Source organism: Mycteria americana, chromosome 15 (assembly GCF_035582795.1).
Source record: "Mycteria americana isolate JAX WOST 10 ecotype Jacksonville Zoo and Gardens chromosome 15, USCA_MyAme_1.0, whole genome shotgun sequence".
Lineage (NCBI taxonomy): Eukaryota > Metazoa > Chordata > Aves > Ciconiiformes > Ciconiidae > Mycteria > Mycteria americana.
Genome location: NC_134379.1, coordinates 2289141 through 2303609, shown reverse-complemented (window position 1 = coordinate 2303609; position 14469 = coordinate 2289141). Strand labels below are relative to the sequence as shown.

General features: G+C 41.5%; 1 protein-coding gene across 4 annotated transcripts in view; it reads right to left on the bottom strand.

Annotated features, from left to right (window-relative positions):
* SYNRG (synergin gamma) overlaps positions 1 to 13922 on the bottom strand; it is a 44591-nt gene extending 30669 nt beyond the window's left edge. For 3 of the 4 annotated variants that reach the window (XM_075517679.1, XM_075517680.1, XM_075517682.1), the window contains exons 1-8: positions 13811 to 13922; positions 9013 to 9053; positions 7562 to 7680; positions 5509 to 5639; positions 5013 to 5118; positions 4287 to 4398; positions 2839 to 3138; positions 1887 to 2111 (exon numbers count right to left, since the gene is read on the bottom strand). In XM_075517679.1, the coding sequence (XP_075373794.1) occupies positions 1887 to 2111; positions 2839 to 3138; positions 4287 to 4398; positions 5013 to 5118; positions 5509 to 5639; positions 7562 to 7680; positions 9013 to 9053; positions 13811 to 13884 (1108 nt within the window). In that variant the 5' untranslated portion in view covers positions 13885 to 13922. The remainder of the gene's footprint in view (positions 1 to 1886; positions 2112 to 2838; positions 3139 to 4286; positions 4399 to 5012; positions 5119 to 5508; positions 5640 to 7561; positions 7681 to 9012; positions 9054 to 13810) is intronic. The other variant, XM_075517683.1, reaches the window with a different exon arrangement.
* Positions 13923 to 14469: the final 547 nt, after the last annotated feature.

The following is a 14469-nucleotide window of genomic DNA, read 5'->3' as shown; positions in this document are numbered from 1 at the left end:
TTAAGGTAAGCAATTCCTTCCATTTCACCATCCAAGTAAAATAAATTTGGTGCTTCCTCCAATCTCATTATTCTTCAGCTTTAACCACCCTTCCGTACACTTCTGCATCCTACCAATTCTTGCTTCTCACCCTTGAATCTCTCCGATAAAATTCAGCCCCTTAAAAATCAAACAATATGAGAAGTGAAAAGGAATTCTCAGCCATATTTAGTTGATAGATAGGAGAGTCTCACTCAAAACTTTGATAGTATCCAGGTGACTAAGGGTCTGCCATTTTTCAGCATTATCACTTAACTACTAAACTTCTGTTCCTCAGAAAGTATTTCAGCTCATCCTTCAAAGCACCCTTAACAATATTTGGAACTATTCTTAACTATTGTTGCTCTACATAATCACTTCCAACACCACCTTCATCTGCAGGCTATATTTAAACTTGCTCTGTCTTACACTCTCAAACGAGGATCGTTTCCTGCCTCCCTCTGCGCCCCCCTCCCCCTTTTTTTTTTTTTTTTAAATCGGGCATCAGATTGTCTTGATTTGTACAAAATGAACAGTGCAATTGACTGAACTATGAATAAATGAACAGCTCCTATTTCATGCTGTATATTCTTTAAAGTTAAGTCACTTTTAGCAATTTACTGTGTACTACAAAGCCCCTCCACTTACTAAAAAATGTCCACTCAGATCATTTAATTTAATCCAATAATGTTTTCTAAATATATTGGATAAGAAAACACTTGATAGCAATATATCCAATGACTGAGGAGAGGAACACATGAGTTTTATTAAAAAAAGTTATGGTACTTCTAGGAAAGAAATAACTGCTTGAGAAAGTGCCCAATTCAATTATCTACAGCCCAGGAGCTTTCTCCCCCTCCTCTGTCTCCTCTCACCCCCAGTAGAGTGAGATTACACAAAGGACTACGTGCATTTTTATCATACTTGACTACAGTGGAGCCCACATTTCATGTAACCCTTGAGTACAACATCAGAGCACTAATCACAGAATCGTATAGGTTGGAAAGACCTTTAAGATCATAGAGTCCAACCGTAAACCTAACACTACCAAGACCACCACTACACCATGGCCCTAAGCACCTCATCCAAACGGCTTTTAAATACTTCCAGGGATGGCGACTCAACCCCTTCCCTGGGCAGCCTGTTCCAATGCTTGATAACCCTTTCAGTGAAGTAAAATTTCCTAATATCCAGTCTAAACCTCCCCTGGGGCAACTTGAGGCCATTTCCTCTCGTCCTATCAAAGTGCACCAGAGACCTTGCATCTATTTTGACTGGAATAAACCAAAACCAAAGAGTCAATAGTCAGCCTTAATAAAATCCAAATTGGAACTAAAGCTTGCTTAAAGTTTTCATCTAGTCCAGCTTCTAAAATTTTGATCCCTAAAGCACAGCTAGTTTTAGACATAACGCATATGAATGGCAAATTGTCTGGAAGACAAGTATTAACTAGCTAAGAGTTTTAACCTAACAAGATTTTATCCCCTCAAAGTTAAAAGATGAAAACCCACCATAACATTGATCATCTTTAGTAATAAGTTTCCTTAAAAAACAAAACAAAACAAAACACCTTGAGAGAGCACATCTTTTTTTCCCCTCAAGAAAGAGGACAGAATATTTTAAAACAGTAGATGTGATTAAACAAACATGTTAAAAGTGATTACAGCAGTAAATTCACGTGGAAAAAGTTCAGAGTAAAATCATAGTTATTATACTTTTAGCAAGGAGCAGGAGGCACTGACATATTATTCAAGCAGGCGTTCAGAGCAAAATTATGCAGGGTTTGCCTTAGAATTAGTGTACAGAGTGTTAGCATTCAAGCAGCATCTTATTAGATTTAAATTCTGTCAAATGTTTCATTTGCTCACCACACTCTTCAACTGCTATGTTTTGTTCTGAAGCCCTGTGCACCTCTGCAGCAGTGGTACCACTTTCATGTCCACCTACAACCACCCAGTCATTGATTGTTAGACTGGGATGAACTTGGCTTGCAGCCGAGGCTTTGTGCCCAACTTCGGATGTTTTAAGTTTGGTTTGCTCTTGTTCAGATTCATTTGAGCCATTATGTAAGACATTCTCCTCCAAGGAAGAGCCTGAATAAACAGCAGGAGGAATTATTTGTATTTTGTTATTAACCACCCAGATTGCAATTCCACACTTTCAAAGGAATTTTGGTACCACTGATGAGTTATCAAGATGAGAATCCGTCCCAGCTCAGACCAGTAGCACCACCCTGGTCAAACACTTTTATAGCCTGATTCTGCCCTTTACTTACCATGCATACACAACAAATTCAACAAAAAAGCAACAAGTAGAAGGAATACATGAAACTATTTTCTCTATTACGATTACTGTTGCATAATCACCTAGGCATCAGTAGCAGAAGTGTCCAATATCTACTTACATCTGCAAAATTCTTTGCGTTAATCTCACCAACATCCATTTAGCCTCCAAGACAGGAAGCATACAAGTGCTCCACATTAGCATAATAGTTATTTTTTATACCACCATCTCAACTGTATCTTTTTCTACTACACAGACTTACAAAGACGCTAGCACACAAGACTTAATTCACTTAAGACCAGCCACACGCATATTTAGCAATCTTTGGATCCACATGTGACTTGCTTTTACGGTGCACTTCTAAGGGAAGGAAGAAGGGGACTTAAATCATCTTTTCCCATGGATCAGCAGGCTACTACTTAATTGCCTATATATTACTTCTTTCGCCAGACTGAAAAAACCCCAACAAAATAGGTAAAGACTCTGTGTAGCTCTATGATAGAAGGTGACATGTAAAAAAAGATACTTGAAAGTTACCTGGTTTATGGATATTGGGTGAAGATGCAGAGGTAGGAAAACAAGGAACCTGCCCAGTTGTACCATGCAGGATGGATAACACTGGAGTCTGGGCTGGAGGGAGAGGTTGGACCACAGCCTTTTCTGAAAGCAGTTGCCCAGCCTCAGTAGCAGAATGGAAAGGCTGAAAAGGCTGAGAGGTGGGTTGAGGCACCAGTTTGGGGATTTCAACAGGCCCTTGTATAAAGTCACTAAATTCTTCATCATCGAGAAAAGCAGAGTGGGAAACAGATACAGCAGAATGGGATGATGTGGGATGATCTGTAAAATGGAATGAACACAGAGTGCAAAGTGATGAGGAAAAAGGTTCACGAGTGGAAAGGTAGGAAAAGTGGCAAATACTAATATACACAGCAAATGGGTGAGGGGAAACAGCAGTGAATGCATTATTTGAGAGATGTGAAGAGTTGTTATTGTCAGCATAACAAACACATAAGGTAAAACTGAGCAGCCGCTTCCAACCATGCATCTTCTCTCCCAGATTTTTAGGATGTAAACACTTTGATTAAAACTTGGTTCTTAACACTGGCCATGAAAGTATTCTATTTGTTTTAAACAGACTGGGTCAAAACAAATCAAGAAGTAATATTTCAAACTGGACATAATGGGGGTGGTGCATGGGGGGACATTCTCCCTCAAAGGAATGTTTTATCCTCAGAAACTCAATGATATATCATAAGATACAAAAGAAATGTATACTCATTTAGACAATTTTCCGCTTGATTTCTTCCATAGTTACTCATTTTACCAAAACTGACATAGGATGGGCAAATCAACAGACAATGGAAAAGTGTCAGAAACCACCTGTAACTTCAAAATTATCAAAGAGAAAATCCACAGTAGAGATAAAGATTTTATATAGGAAAAGGTTTATCTAGATAGGGTTTGTTTCAGGCTAGACACAGAACAAACTATACTACAACCCATAGGGAATCTTCAGTAGTAATTGTTACAAATGTAGTAATTACCGAGAAGAGAATACAAAAGGCTTTGGTTTGGTACACAAGTAAGGTGTTACAGTACACTGAAGTCATTACACAATGTTTTGATCATTCTTAGCACTTGTATAGCACTTCTCAGCTTCAAAAGCACTCTGCAAAACATTAATTAATGCTTTGACTAGGAAAGAACAAATGCATTATCAATTTCCATGATATTTCACATTAAGCACAGCACATTAAGCTTTCTTTTAAAGATTTCAAGTCTTCTAATAAAAGCTGATATCTAATACTTCACCCTTATAACCTGACCAAGCAAACAGTTGCTAGAATGACACTTTATTTTACAAAATAGTTAATCCACTCACTATGTACCACCAAATAAAGTACTACTTGAAATTAATTCCCCCTGCTGAGGATTTCAAAGATTAGAGTTTTATTTTCAGTTGGAAGATGAGAAAAATGACAAACCTGGCTTTTTTGGATGTGATGCTGGTGTTGGGTGCATTTTAGCATCTCTAGAAAAACCATCTAAATTTCCTTTAATGGCTTCCAAAGCATCATCCCTGCTTTTTTCACCTGTCTGAAACACCACAGAACACATTTTGAAAAATTCACAGAACGGCTCAGTTTTCTTTCAATATCCACACTTCTTCAGTACAAAAATTAGCAATGCCTGCTGTTAGATTAAACCCTTCTTTCTCCAGCAGTGCCTCCCTGAAGCATATCAACAATAACTCCCATATTTAGAAAGCATTTATTTTGCAGACTACACCATAATGGTGTTTCTCAGTCTTCAGACACAGCTTTATGCACAGGAACAATATACAGGCCTTACTCAGCTATTCCTGTTCTTGCAGATAAGAGCCTTTGAGCTCATTGCAAGTGTCCAAAATTTTGGACAAAGTTAACAAACAAGGAACCAAACACTCTCTATTCTAGAAACTCAATCTGTTCCCAAATGTTACACACCAGGTTGGTTTATTTTTCAAAAGCTGATTTCATTTTCAACAGCAGACTTTGTTTACATTACACCACCAGTGTGTACAGGACTGACTATTCCAGATGCTTTTCAAGATGTAATCTGATGTCTCATATAAGTTCCCCACTTATTTGTTTGTTGAAAGAGACCATCCCATTAAAAGCCATTAAAAAAACCTGAAGAAAGAAACATCCCACTTATTATTTAGGACATACCTTAGGTTTCACACTGCTTAGGAGTCTCAGCTTTTGTTTCTGCTCTTCAAACTGGCGCCGTTTTCTTTCTTCTTCTAAGAATTTCTGCTGGTGCTCAAACCTCTTCCTGAAGCAAAATAATAATTAAAAAAAAAATCTAAAAATAATTTTTAATTACAATAGAATCATAGTATCATTTAGGTTGGAAAAGACCTTTAAGATAATCGAGTAATGTTCATGTCAAGCTTCTGCTTGATTTTTCCGTTTCTTCTGTCTCAAATTCAGATGGCTTGGTGCACACATTTCCACTTTTCCTCAGAGCTGTATGACAGCCACTACTAACTTAATAGGTACCCTTCAAATGCAATGGAATGATCTCAGTAAAATTCTACAGCCCCAAATGGACTACTTTTCTAGAGAAACTATCAGTATTTTTACTGTGTGGAATACCCCTTCCAGACTACATATTGCCCTTAAAAGAGAAGAATTTCCCAAGAGTCAGTAAAGCGTCACTTACTGTTGTTCCTCTGCAAACTGCTTCTGCATGTCAGGGGTGTACTGCGGGGCTGCTGGACGCATTCCCAAGAAAGAAGCCTGTCCCATGTAAGGCATTCCAGTTGCTGGCATCGGGCCTAAGGGCATGCCACCCTAGAACAAAATAAATAATACAACTCTAAGATTTTTTTTTTTCCATAGAAAAAGCCAAACCACTGGCAATTACACCAAATTGTGAACCAGATAGATCTCATAAAATTAAGAGCGTTAAGTATAGCTGGATGAGCAGTCTCTAGCACAGACTAGCTGCTGCAGAACAAAGCACTGGTCATTCAGCAGATGGCACTCTTCCCTCTCAATAATGAGTTAGAATTCTTAAAGGATTTTAGAAAGCAGGATGGTCTTCTGGTCAAATGCAAAAATCAAGGCTTCAAATCCATACAACCTACCTCAAGAGCAGGAACGTTACAGGCACCCTACAGTGCCACACATGGTTCAGTACCATGCTTTCAGGTTTTCCTGGTTTTTTTGTTTCCTATTCTAAGTGATTGCATAGTACTTTTAAATCCCAAGCTGGAGGTGCACACTCCTAACAAACGATGGATGCTGGCAAAACGTGGCCTAGACATTTTGCAAACATAGCTTATCCAGGGGTCCAAGGGAGGGAGACGGTGTAAGACAACAGCCAAGAGGAGACTTGCCTGAATAAATTGCATCTATATCAGAAACATTTGCTGAGAAATATATTCGGACACAGTTATAGCAGCAAAGCTTGCCTAATATAGAAGGGGCCAGAAAATAATTTACTTTTCTTACCATTCATTTTGTATTTGGTATCAGAACACGTAGGAAGAGAACAAAAGTTGTTTGTTATTTTTAGACCAGCTCTCATAAAAATATCTTCCTACTATAAATTTTACAAAATGAATCTAATAAATTCCAGGTGGGGGTGGGAAGGGAAGAGAGTGTAAGGAGATGGCAAGATACAATAAATTCAGTTTGTCACATAGCAATTTGGCTACAAAGCTGTGCCAAAACATTACATTTCAGCAAAGTACAAATTTGTACATAAGCACATATGGTGCTAAATAGAAAACAAAAGATTAAAAGAGAGAAAACGTAATATCAGCTACTCATATTTCATTCTTATTCCTCAATTAGCAACAGCAGAGTTAAAGACAAAGTTACTTTAAGCAAGACAAAGCATGAGAATGAAACATAGGAAGTAGGACAAATGGGAAAACCTGTTACATGAGAAAATACAGCACATTTAAGAGATTCCTTGCTCCCTAGAACAAGGTATTTAAAAAGAAAGTTTATGAATTGCCACCTACACTCAGGAAACTTAATTCTATCAACTGCAGCACTTGAGTTACAAAGGGATAAAACAATTCAGTGAATTGGTCATGATCAATCAGATTGTGTACATAGTCACTTCTTATCAGCTTATAAAGGTCTTATTTAAAATACTACACAATACACCACCTTAATGGTAAGTACATAAAACCAAAGCAAAAGAAGAAAAAGCACGAAGCAAAATTAAAAAGACAGAAGAGGTAAGTTGTGGGAGTTTTGAATTACAGTTACTTAACAATTCAATACTATTACTAACCACACTTTGGAGTAGGTGGCATCTGGTAGCTTTTCAACTTTCAAGCTTTCCTTTCCTGTTCAGAGACCATGCTTCTCTTATCACACTCTGGTGTCATAACATGTATAATGAAATGAAAGTTCAGATTCTGACATCTTTGAGTGGGCTATAACGTCCAAGTTACTTTAAATATTACTGATGCTGTCCTTGCACTACACCCTCATTTCTCTCTACTCTACAACAGTGAGTAATGTATGCCAAACTCCCCCACACTCTCTATCCAGATCCCAACGAAACTGGGAGAATTCTTTAAGTTATCAGAAACATCTTCAAAGAGAATACTACCAAATATGATGTCCCACTACAGACACTTCAGTTTCTAGCCAAGTTCCACTACAGTTGTGAGAGGACTATGGCATCAGCTGTCACCTTTCAGACGAGCACCACAGCATCTCATTTTAGTCCACATTTCATTGCCACGCACCTGCATGGTCATGGGTCCAGGAGGCATCTGAGAACCATAATTCATTCCCATCATGCCTGGCATATTGGACTGCATGACAGGAACCATTGGAAATCCTTGCTGTTGCATAGGAATCATCCCTGCAATGAAACATTAAACAAGGTAAGCTCCCAGTTAGTGTTAAGGGGGGGATTGCCCTTTTTGTTTGTTGGTTTGTTTTAACTAAACCAGCAAAGGAAAGGAAAAAACTCTCAGTCTTGCTGGACTGTTTAAAAATAAAAAATAAAATGCTACACTGCAGGCAGCCACAGAATTTCCTTAGTTTAGATATTGGTCAGTCTAAGAGAAGAAATGTTATGAGGCTTTCCCAATAACTAAGCTGATGAATTCTCCCACCATCCTAAGGATTCTCTGTGGGTTTCTTCCTGTATGATTTTTTGAAAAGGTCATTTCCAGTTAACAAGATTTAATTAACAAGGTTGACTGTTGCTGATAATTGCTCGTTTCTCTTGAAAGGGAAAACTTACAAACGGGCAGCTTTTGAAGGTAAGTCTTGGGAAATAAACTCATCATTTCACAACGCAACTTCACACTCCGATCTGGCTGGATAACTTGTCTGTAGGTTAATTAGCCCACTACATATATTAAAATGGTTACAATATTTGTCAGTAAAAGCTAAACTTCAACAAAATTGGACAAATCAAGCTGGAATGTATTAATTCACTGATTAAAGCCAAGTGGATTATGTTTCAGTATTTTCATATGTCATATTTTGCTATCTTGGGAGACATACACTAACACACATTTGTTACCAGCACACCGCGAGATAATTACAACTACGCATAACTGAACATCACACGCAAAAGCATTCCAGGAGAGACATGACACAATCAGGAATAATCCATAAATCAGTCCCTGAGACTTTTTATAAGAAAACTCTCCACTTTCCCTACAAGTTCTCTCTGTATTTTCCATTAATTAAACAGCACTGCAACAGGAATGAGAACAAAGGTAATTTAAGGCTAAGGCTCTCCTATTGTATTAATACTTTCCACACAGGTTGTGACTCTTGTCCCAGGGTCGCACTGTGCTTTGTAAATATTTACCAGGTCTTGCAACACCCACACAATATGGGTATACACAGCTGGTAGATGAAGCATAAAGAGGTTAAATACCACACTCAAAATAACACAAAAAACTTAAAGGCAAAATCAGGTTAAAAATGGAGATATAGTTTTCCTAGATCTTTCACCTCGCATTCTGATAACACTGCTTCTTCAACATTGCATAGAAAGTTTTATAAATAGAGTTGCAAGAGTCAGCTTACCAGTATTGAATTCAAGGGGAAAAACAGCTATGGCATTCAATTAATAATCATGCTTCTGAGCATCAGTGCAGAATTATTTTAAGCTGTTTAAAGTATCTAAACGAAGCAAAGAACTTTGTGCTCAAAATGTGAAGGTCATACATACCTTGAGGGGGGCCTAAACCACCTGCGACAGGAAACATGAAGCTGGAGGAGGAAAAAAAGGTACATGAAAGTCTATAATTTTAGTGCAAATAGTAATGAATGAAAAAGCTACCTCGACTTGCACATCAGCAGCAGCATCCAAAACCTCCCACCTTCTGGCTGGCATATTCATCTGCTCCTGCAGGTCTCGCAGAACCCAACCCCACCGCAGGGAAAAGGCCGCCCCTCCCAGGGATCCCCCCAAAGCACCAGAGAGTCCCCCCAGCACCATCAGCACTGTCACAGGACGCAAAGCTACGAAGAAATAGATCTTATCCTCCACAGCAGCACTAAAATGGCTTTGACTCATCAACATCACCCACAAGAGAGTTTCGGCACCTACGCAGGTTGGTAACAGGTCAGTTTGTTAGTGTAGGCTAGGCCTTCGAGCGCCGCAGAATGAATAAGCATCTCCTGTTGGAAGTATCTGATTCAGCAAGACCATTAACTGCACCAGACAATAGTTCTCAGCTGCTTAGTAACAGTTTTCTGCAGAGAAACAAACTATCCATGAAACCCCACCACTTCTGCATTCTCCCCCCCTTTGAAACATTAAGTATCGCAAAATAATGGAGTTTCTATCTTCTCAATTACATCTAATTACAAGAAAAATAGTGCCTTGGAAAAAATACTCATTCGAGTATCAAGGGCCAAGTGCACCTGGAGGAAGAGCTGTTAAAATTTCAACTGAAATCATAGTGGAAATTGCTAGCCCTCACTTTCAAACAGAAGCATGTGCTGTGCTGCCAAACAGCAAAAAAGGACCTAGTTTAAAAGTCTCATTTGCAAGCAACTCTCAGAAACCCACGTCAGCAGTAATTTACCAAACAAGAACCTCACTCAGTGTCCCAGGCAACTATTACATCAAAATACCATGAAAGAGAAACACACTTATAGATATTCAATATTCCTCAGCACGAGGGTGCATGTAAAAGAAACTGCCTAAGAGTAAAGGAGAAAACGCTATCTCAAATGACTGCAGACAGTTTTTCAAAACCTGCAGGAAGTTCCGAAGGCCAACCTGGTTTATAAATATAAAAGAGCTGTGTAATATGAGTACTAAGATAAAATAAGGAACTTAAATTATGCATTTATCCAGGAGCAAGTTGCACCTACCCACTATACAGACAGCAGGTTACATGGTCACCAAGACAACCCATATTACTCTTCATTTCATCCTCTAACTCAGAATCTTCTTAACACCAAAGCTTCTTCTTTTGCCCTGACCGCTACGTGCTAATTTCTCCTTCCACAACTAACACAAGGGTCCAGGCCTTACCATCCTCAATCACCACAATTTTTGGTTCCTCTCTTCGAAGCACTTGTGCAGACACAGGCTACCTCATCTCAAAACAAGTGCTGGGCTCCTCTGCATTGGGTTCAGTTCACACTGTGGCCAAGGCCCATTCAACTGACTGGTGTTCAATTCGGTCATTTTTAATCCACTTCTTAGCATACAAATATGAATATCATGGAGACAAACAGCTGACTGAAAATCACAGAGATATCCATGACTGAACTCTGGTGCTGGTCAGAAAAGCTGTTTTCTCCACTCAGGGGCTGAAGCCCAGTGAATTAACTGGATTTTGCCTGCCTTTGGTTTCACCTATGGAAATAGTTCTCTGTACAGAGTGCCTCCACAGCAACATACCCCTCAAAACCTGTGCAAGTTCAGCTGTGTAGAGCTTCTGTCGTAAGCCAGATCTGCAAGCACAGCAATTTTAGCCATCATAAAAATACACCATTCTTAGTTTAGTCAGAATTATGAAATATTAAAAGTTATTTTTTAAGAGCTCACAAGCATGGAAAAGTGTTCGTAGCTTCATGTTTTCCCTTCTTATTGGGGAATCTGGTCAACAAGAATTCTTCCAAATCAGCAAACGTAATGTAAACTGAACAAGCATAGCCAGGTACCACTGCTTGTTGGAAGCAAATAAAGGCCAGACTATTAAATATTTATTCCTTTCTACAGAGCTCCTGATTTATTTATAAATCTCTGTTGAAAAAAAAAAAAAAAAAGAAAAAAACCAATCAACAGAAAACCCTGCAGCTAATTAGAGGGCACTGGAAGAAAAGCTAGTTAAAAGTAGCAAAGCAAGCTCCTGCAGCAGAGTACTCTGTACGTGCAGCTCGGATTCATCACGGACCTCGCTCCAAGATTTAGCTGTGCAATTGCCAACGTCAGCCACACATGCACGTACATAAACCCCGTCAACTCCTTTATTCAAGTAACAGGAACTTTATTTCTAAACTACTTTTCAGAGGTGCAAAAGAAATGCCCACACATCTAGTTAAAGCAGCTGATTCTCATCGCTGAGAAAGCAAGTTAAGGCACAGTCATTTGTGAGATTAACTGAAGCGCTACAGAAAACCATTGAACTTGATCACATATAGTGATAGGAGCAACGTCAGAAGTAATTTTCTTTTAAAGAAAACATTTTCATTCCAGTTATCTCAAAATAACAACACTGACAGGAGAATTAATAATAAACAGACAAAATTGGAACCGTCTCTTTAAAAAAAAAAAAAAAGAAAAAAAAAAAAAGATGGGCATGATAAATTAAGCAGTCTGTAAGGACCAATATACTACTTGGGGGCTAAAAGAACAGTTATAGCTAGCTGACTGTATGCTCCAAAATGACCAAACACACTTTCTAGACAATGGAAACCTTTATGACCCCAGATGTTTAAAATATATAGATTTGTTGACTACTATTAAGCATGCTATTTTACTGTAGTTTCTTACTCCTTTTTATTTCCACAATGGATTTAAATGCACCTGCAGACATTTCTGTTGTTCTCAACAGCAGAAGCACTTTACCACCTAGGTTCATGCAACTGGCCACAATACTTTGGGTAACACAGTAAGAAAGTATAATATATGTGATACACTGCGCAAAATAAAATAAAGGAAAAATTAAGCAATTACCCTACAACAGAACTCTTAAAGTAGTAATACAAATCTGTAAATCCCTATCAGATAAGTATTTTAAATATGGAGCTTCAAAAAAAACCTAACAGACCAACCAACAGCTTCAGTCAAATGCAGGAGCGTGGGGAGAAGCAACTCCTTCTCTGCATTCATACTTCACTATAAAAGCTCCAAACTACACATAACATTTTCCTATCTACAAGTGGATTTTTAAACCCCTTAATTCCCGATCAGTACAACTCTATCAACACAACATAGACTGTCACAGTATTTTTGAATGGCAGAAATCCACAAAAATCAAAGTGAAACAAGGCAAAGAACCCACACAGACACAGAGAATGGAACTTTTCCTCTCTCTCCTTCCTCTCTGGAGGAACTTTTCCTCCAGACTTCATTCTCAAAGAAACCACAATACTAACAATGGGAAACAATGATTTTTAAATCCCTTTATTTTTCAAAACCTATACTCTGCTGATAACATTTTTGTTACTTTCCTATTAAATTGCTGAGCAGGCAGCGTTGCTCTAAGAGGTTAGACTGTTTATCCAGCCCCTCGCAAGAACCGTTTCAGATTTATATACGCGGGGAAACACAAAGATAGCCTTCCATCCCTTCCACAGCATGCACAGGCAGACATATACGCTCCAGCTTTTCTCTTCCCAGGTATTCCAGACCTCTTGGATAGCCTCTTCCCCAACGCAGAGCAGCGACCTGGCTCAGAGAGCTGACAGGGACACCCCGGGCCCACGCCTTGCAGGTGAAGGTTGCCCCGGTGCAGACCTCCCCTCCTCACGTTCCCAATAACACTGCCAAAACTGTAGGCTTCAGATATCCGAGACAACTCAATGAACTTATTTGTCAAATGCAAAATTTACCCAGCCTCCCTAAAAGCAGGACAACAGACAAATAGCACGCAAGAGCCTACGTTAAAAAAAAAAAAATTACTACGTCTTCAAAGGTAGCGAAATACAGCTTCCTAACATTTCCAAAAAGACGACAACATGTTCGCACGTCTCTTTTACCACTGTTTCTTTCTCCTGACACCATTCCTCAGTCCTCCCTCTTCGCTGAAGTGCCCTTTGTGGGACGGAGCGGAAAGGAAAACTCCCCACAGCAGCGGCAGGCGAGCAGAGGCTCCGTCCCGCAGCAGCCACAAACCTGCCTGCTGGCGATAAGCACGTTTATCGCTGCCGACACCAGCGGCACCCAAGAAGGGCTGGTGAAATCCCGAAATCCCTTTCCCCTCCAATATTTGAGATTGCGGCTGCGGAGCCTGACGGCAAGTAGGCTACAAAAGCTGGACGAGCGGGGGATAAGGTGGGCTCCCAAAACACAAATAAATCCCAGCAAACTGCGGAGCCACCATGGTTGCATTCCCCACACCATGCCTGGGACCCCCACACCCCACCCAGGACCCCACATGCCCCACCTGGGACCCCCACACACCTCATCCAGGACCCGACAAATACCCCACCCGGGACCCACACATACCCCACCTAGGCCCTGACCCCTCTGCCCCCACATCCCAACTGCACCCCGAGCCCCCACCCCACGAGTCTCACCCTCACCTCTGTCCTCTCATCGCCCACCAGCTCCCCCGCCTCTGCCCCCCCCGCGTCCCCCTCGGCCCCCCATCGCCCCCACACCTCCCCATCTCTACCCCACCTCTCCTCTTCCTCCTCTCCACACGCCCGCCCTCACCTCACCTCCGCCCCCCTCGCCCCTCATCTGCCGCCCCACACACCCGCTGGCCGCAGCCCTTCAGCCCCGCTCCCCCGCCCGGCCCGGCCCGGCCCGGCCGCCCCCGCCGGGCCCCGCCACCACCGACCTGGCGGCCCCCGCTCCGCCGCCGCCCGCCGCCCCGCCGGCTGCCCCCGCGCCGGGTCCCGGCCGCAGCGCCATCTTCCCGCTCCGGCCCCGGCAGCGGCTGTCAGCTGAGCGGCGGCGGCTTCCGGGGCCGGGCCCAGTCGCGGCCCGCCCACGGCCCGGCCCCACGGCCCGGCCCGGCCCCACGGCCCGGCCTGGCCTGACGGGGAGCGGCCGCGGCGGGAACACGCAGCCGGGCGGGCGCGGACGCGCAACCGGGGCGACGCCGGCCTGAAGAGAGAGGGGCCCTGCCTTCTCCTCACGCACGCTTTTAAAATCGAGGCTGGGTGTTGGTAAAGCCAACTTCAGGCACCTAAAACCTCTTTTCCGTGGAAAAGTGCCGCCCTCCCCCCCAAACATCAAGGGGGCCCCAGGGCTGACCTGGAACCCAGCTCAGCTCTCCCCCACAGCTGCTGCTGAGGGCACGGGAAGTATTACTTTATTATGTGGTAACTGGGCCAGCCGAAAACCTCAGAAATATCGTAAAATAAGATATTTTTTTTAATTATTTACATGGAAAAAATGATTTACTAGAGAGTCATACAGTTGTGCAGAAGCAGTTCCTCGCTGTAAGGTCAGCCAAAGCTTGCTAAAACACATGACGAAGCATGGAAGTTCTGG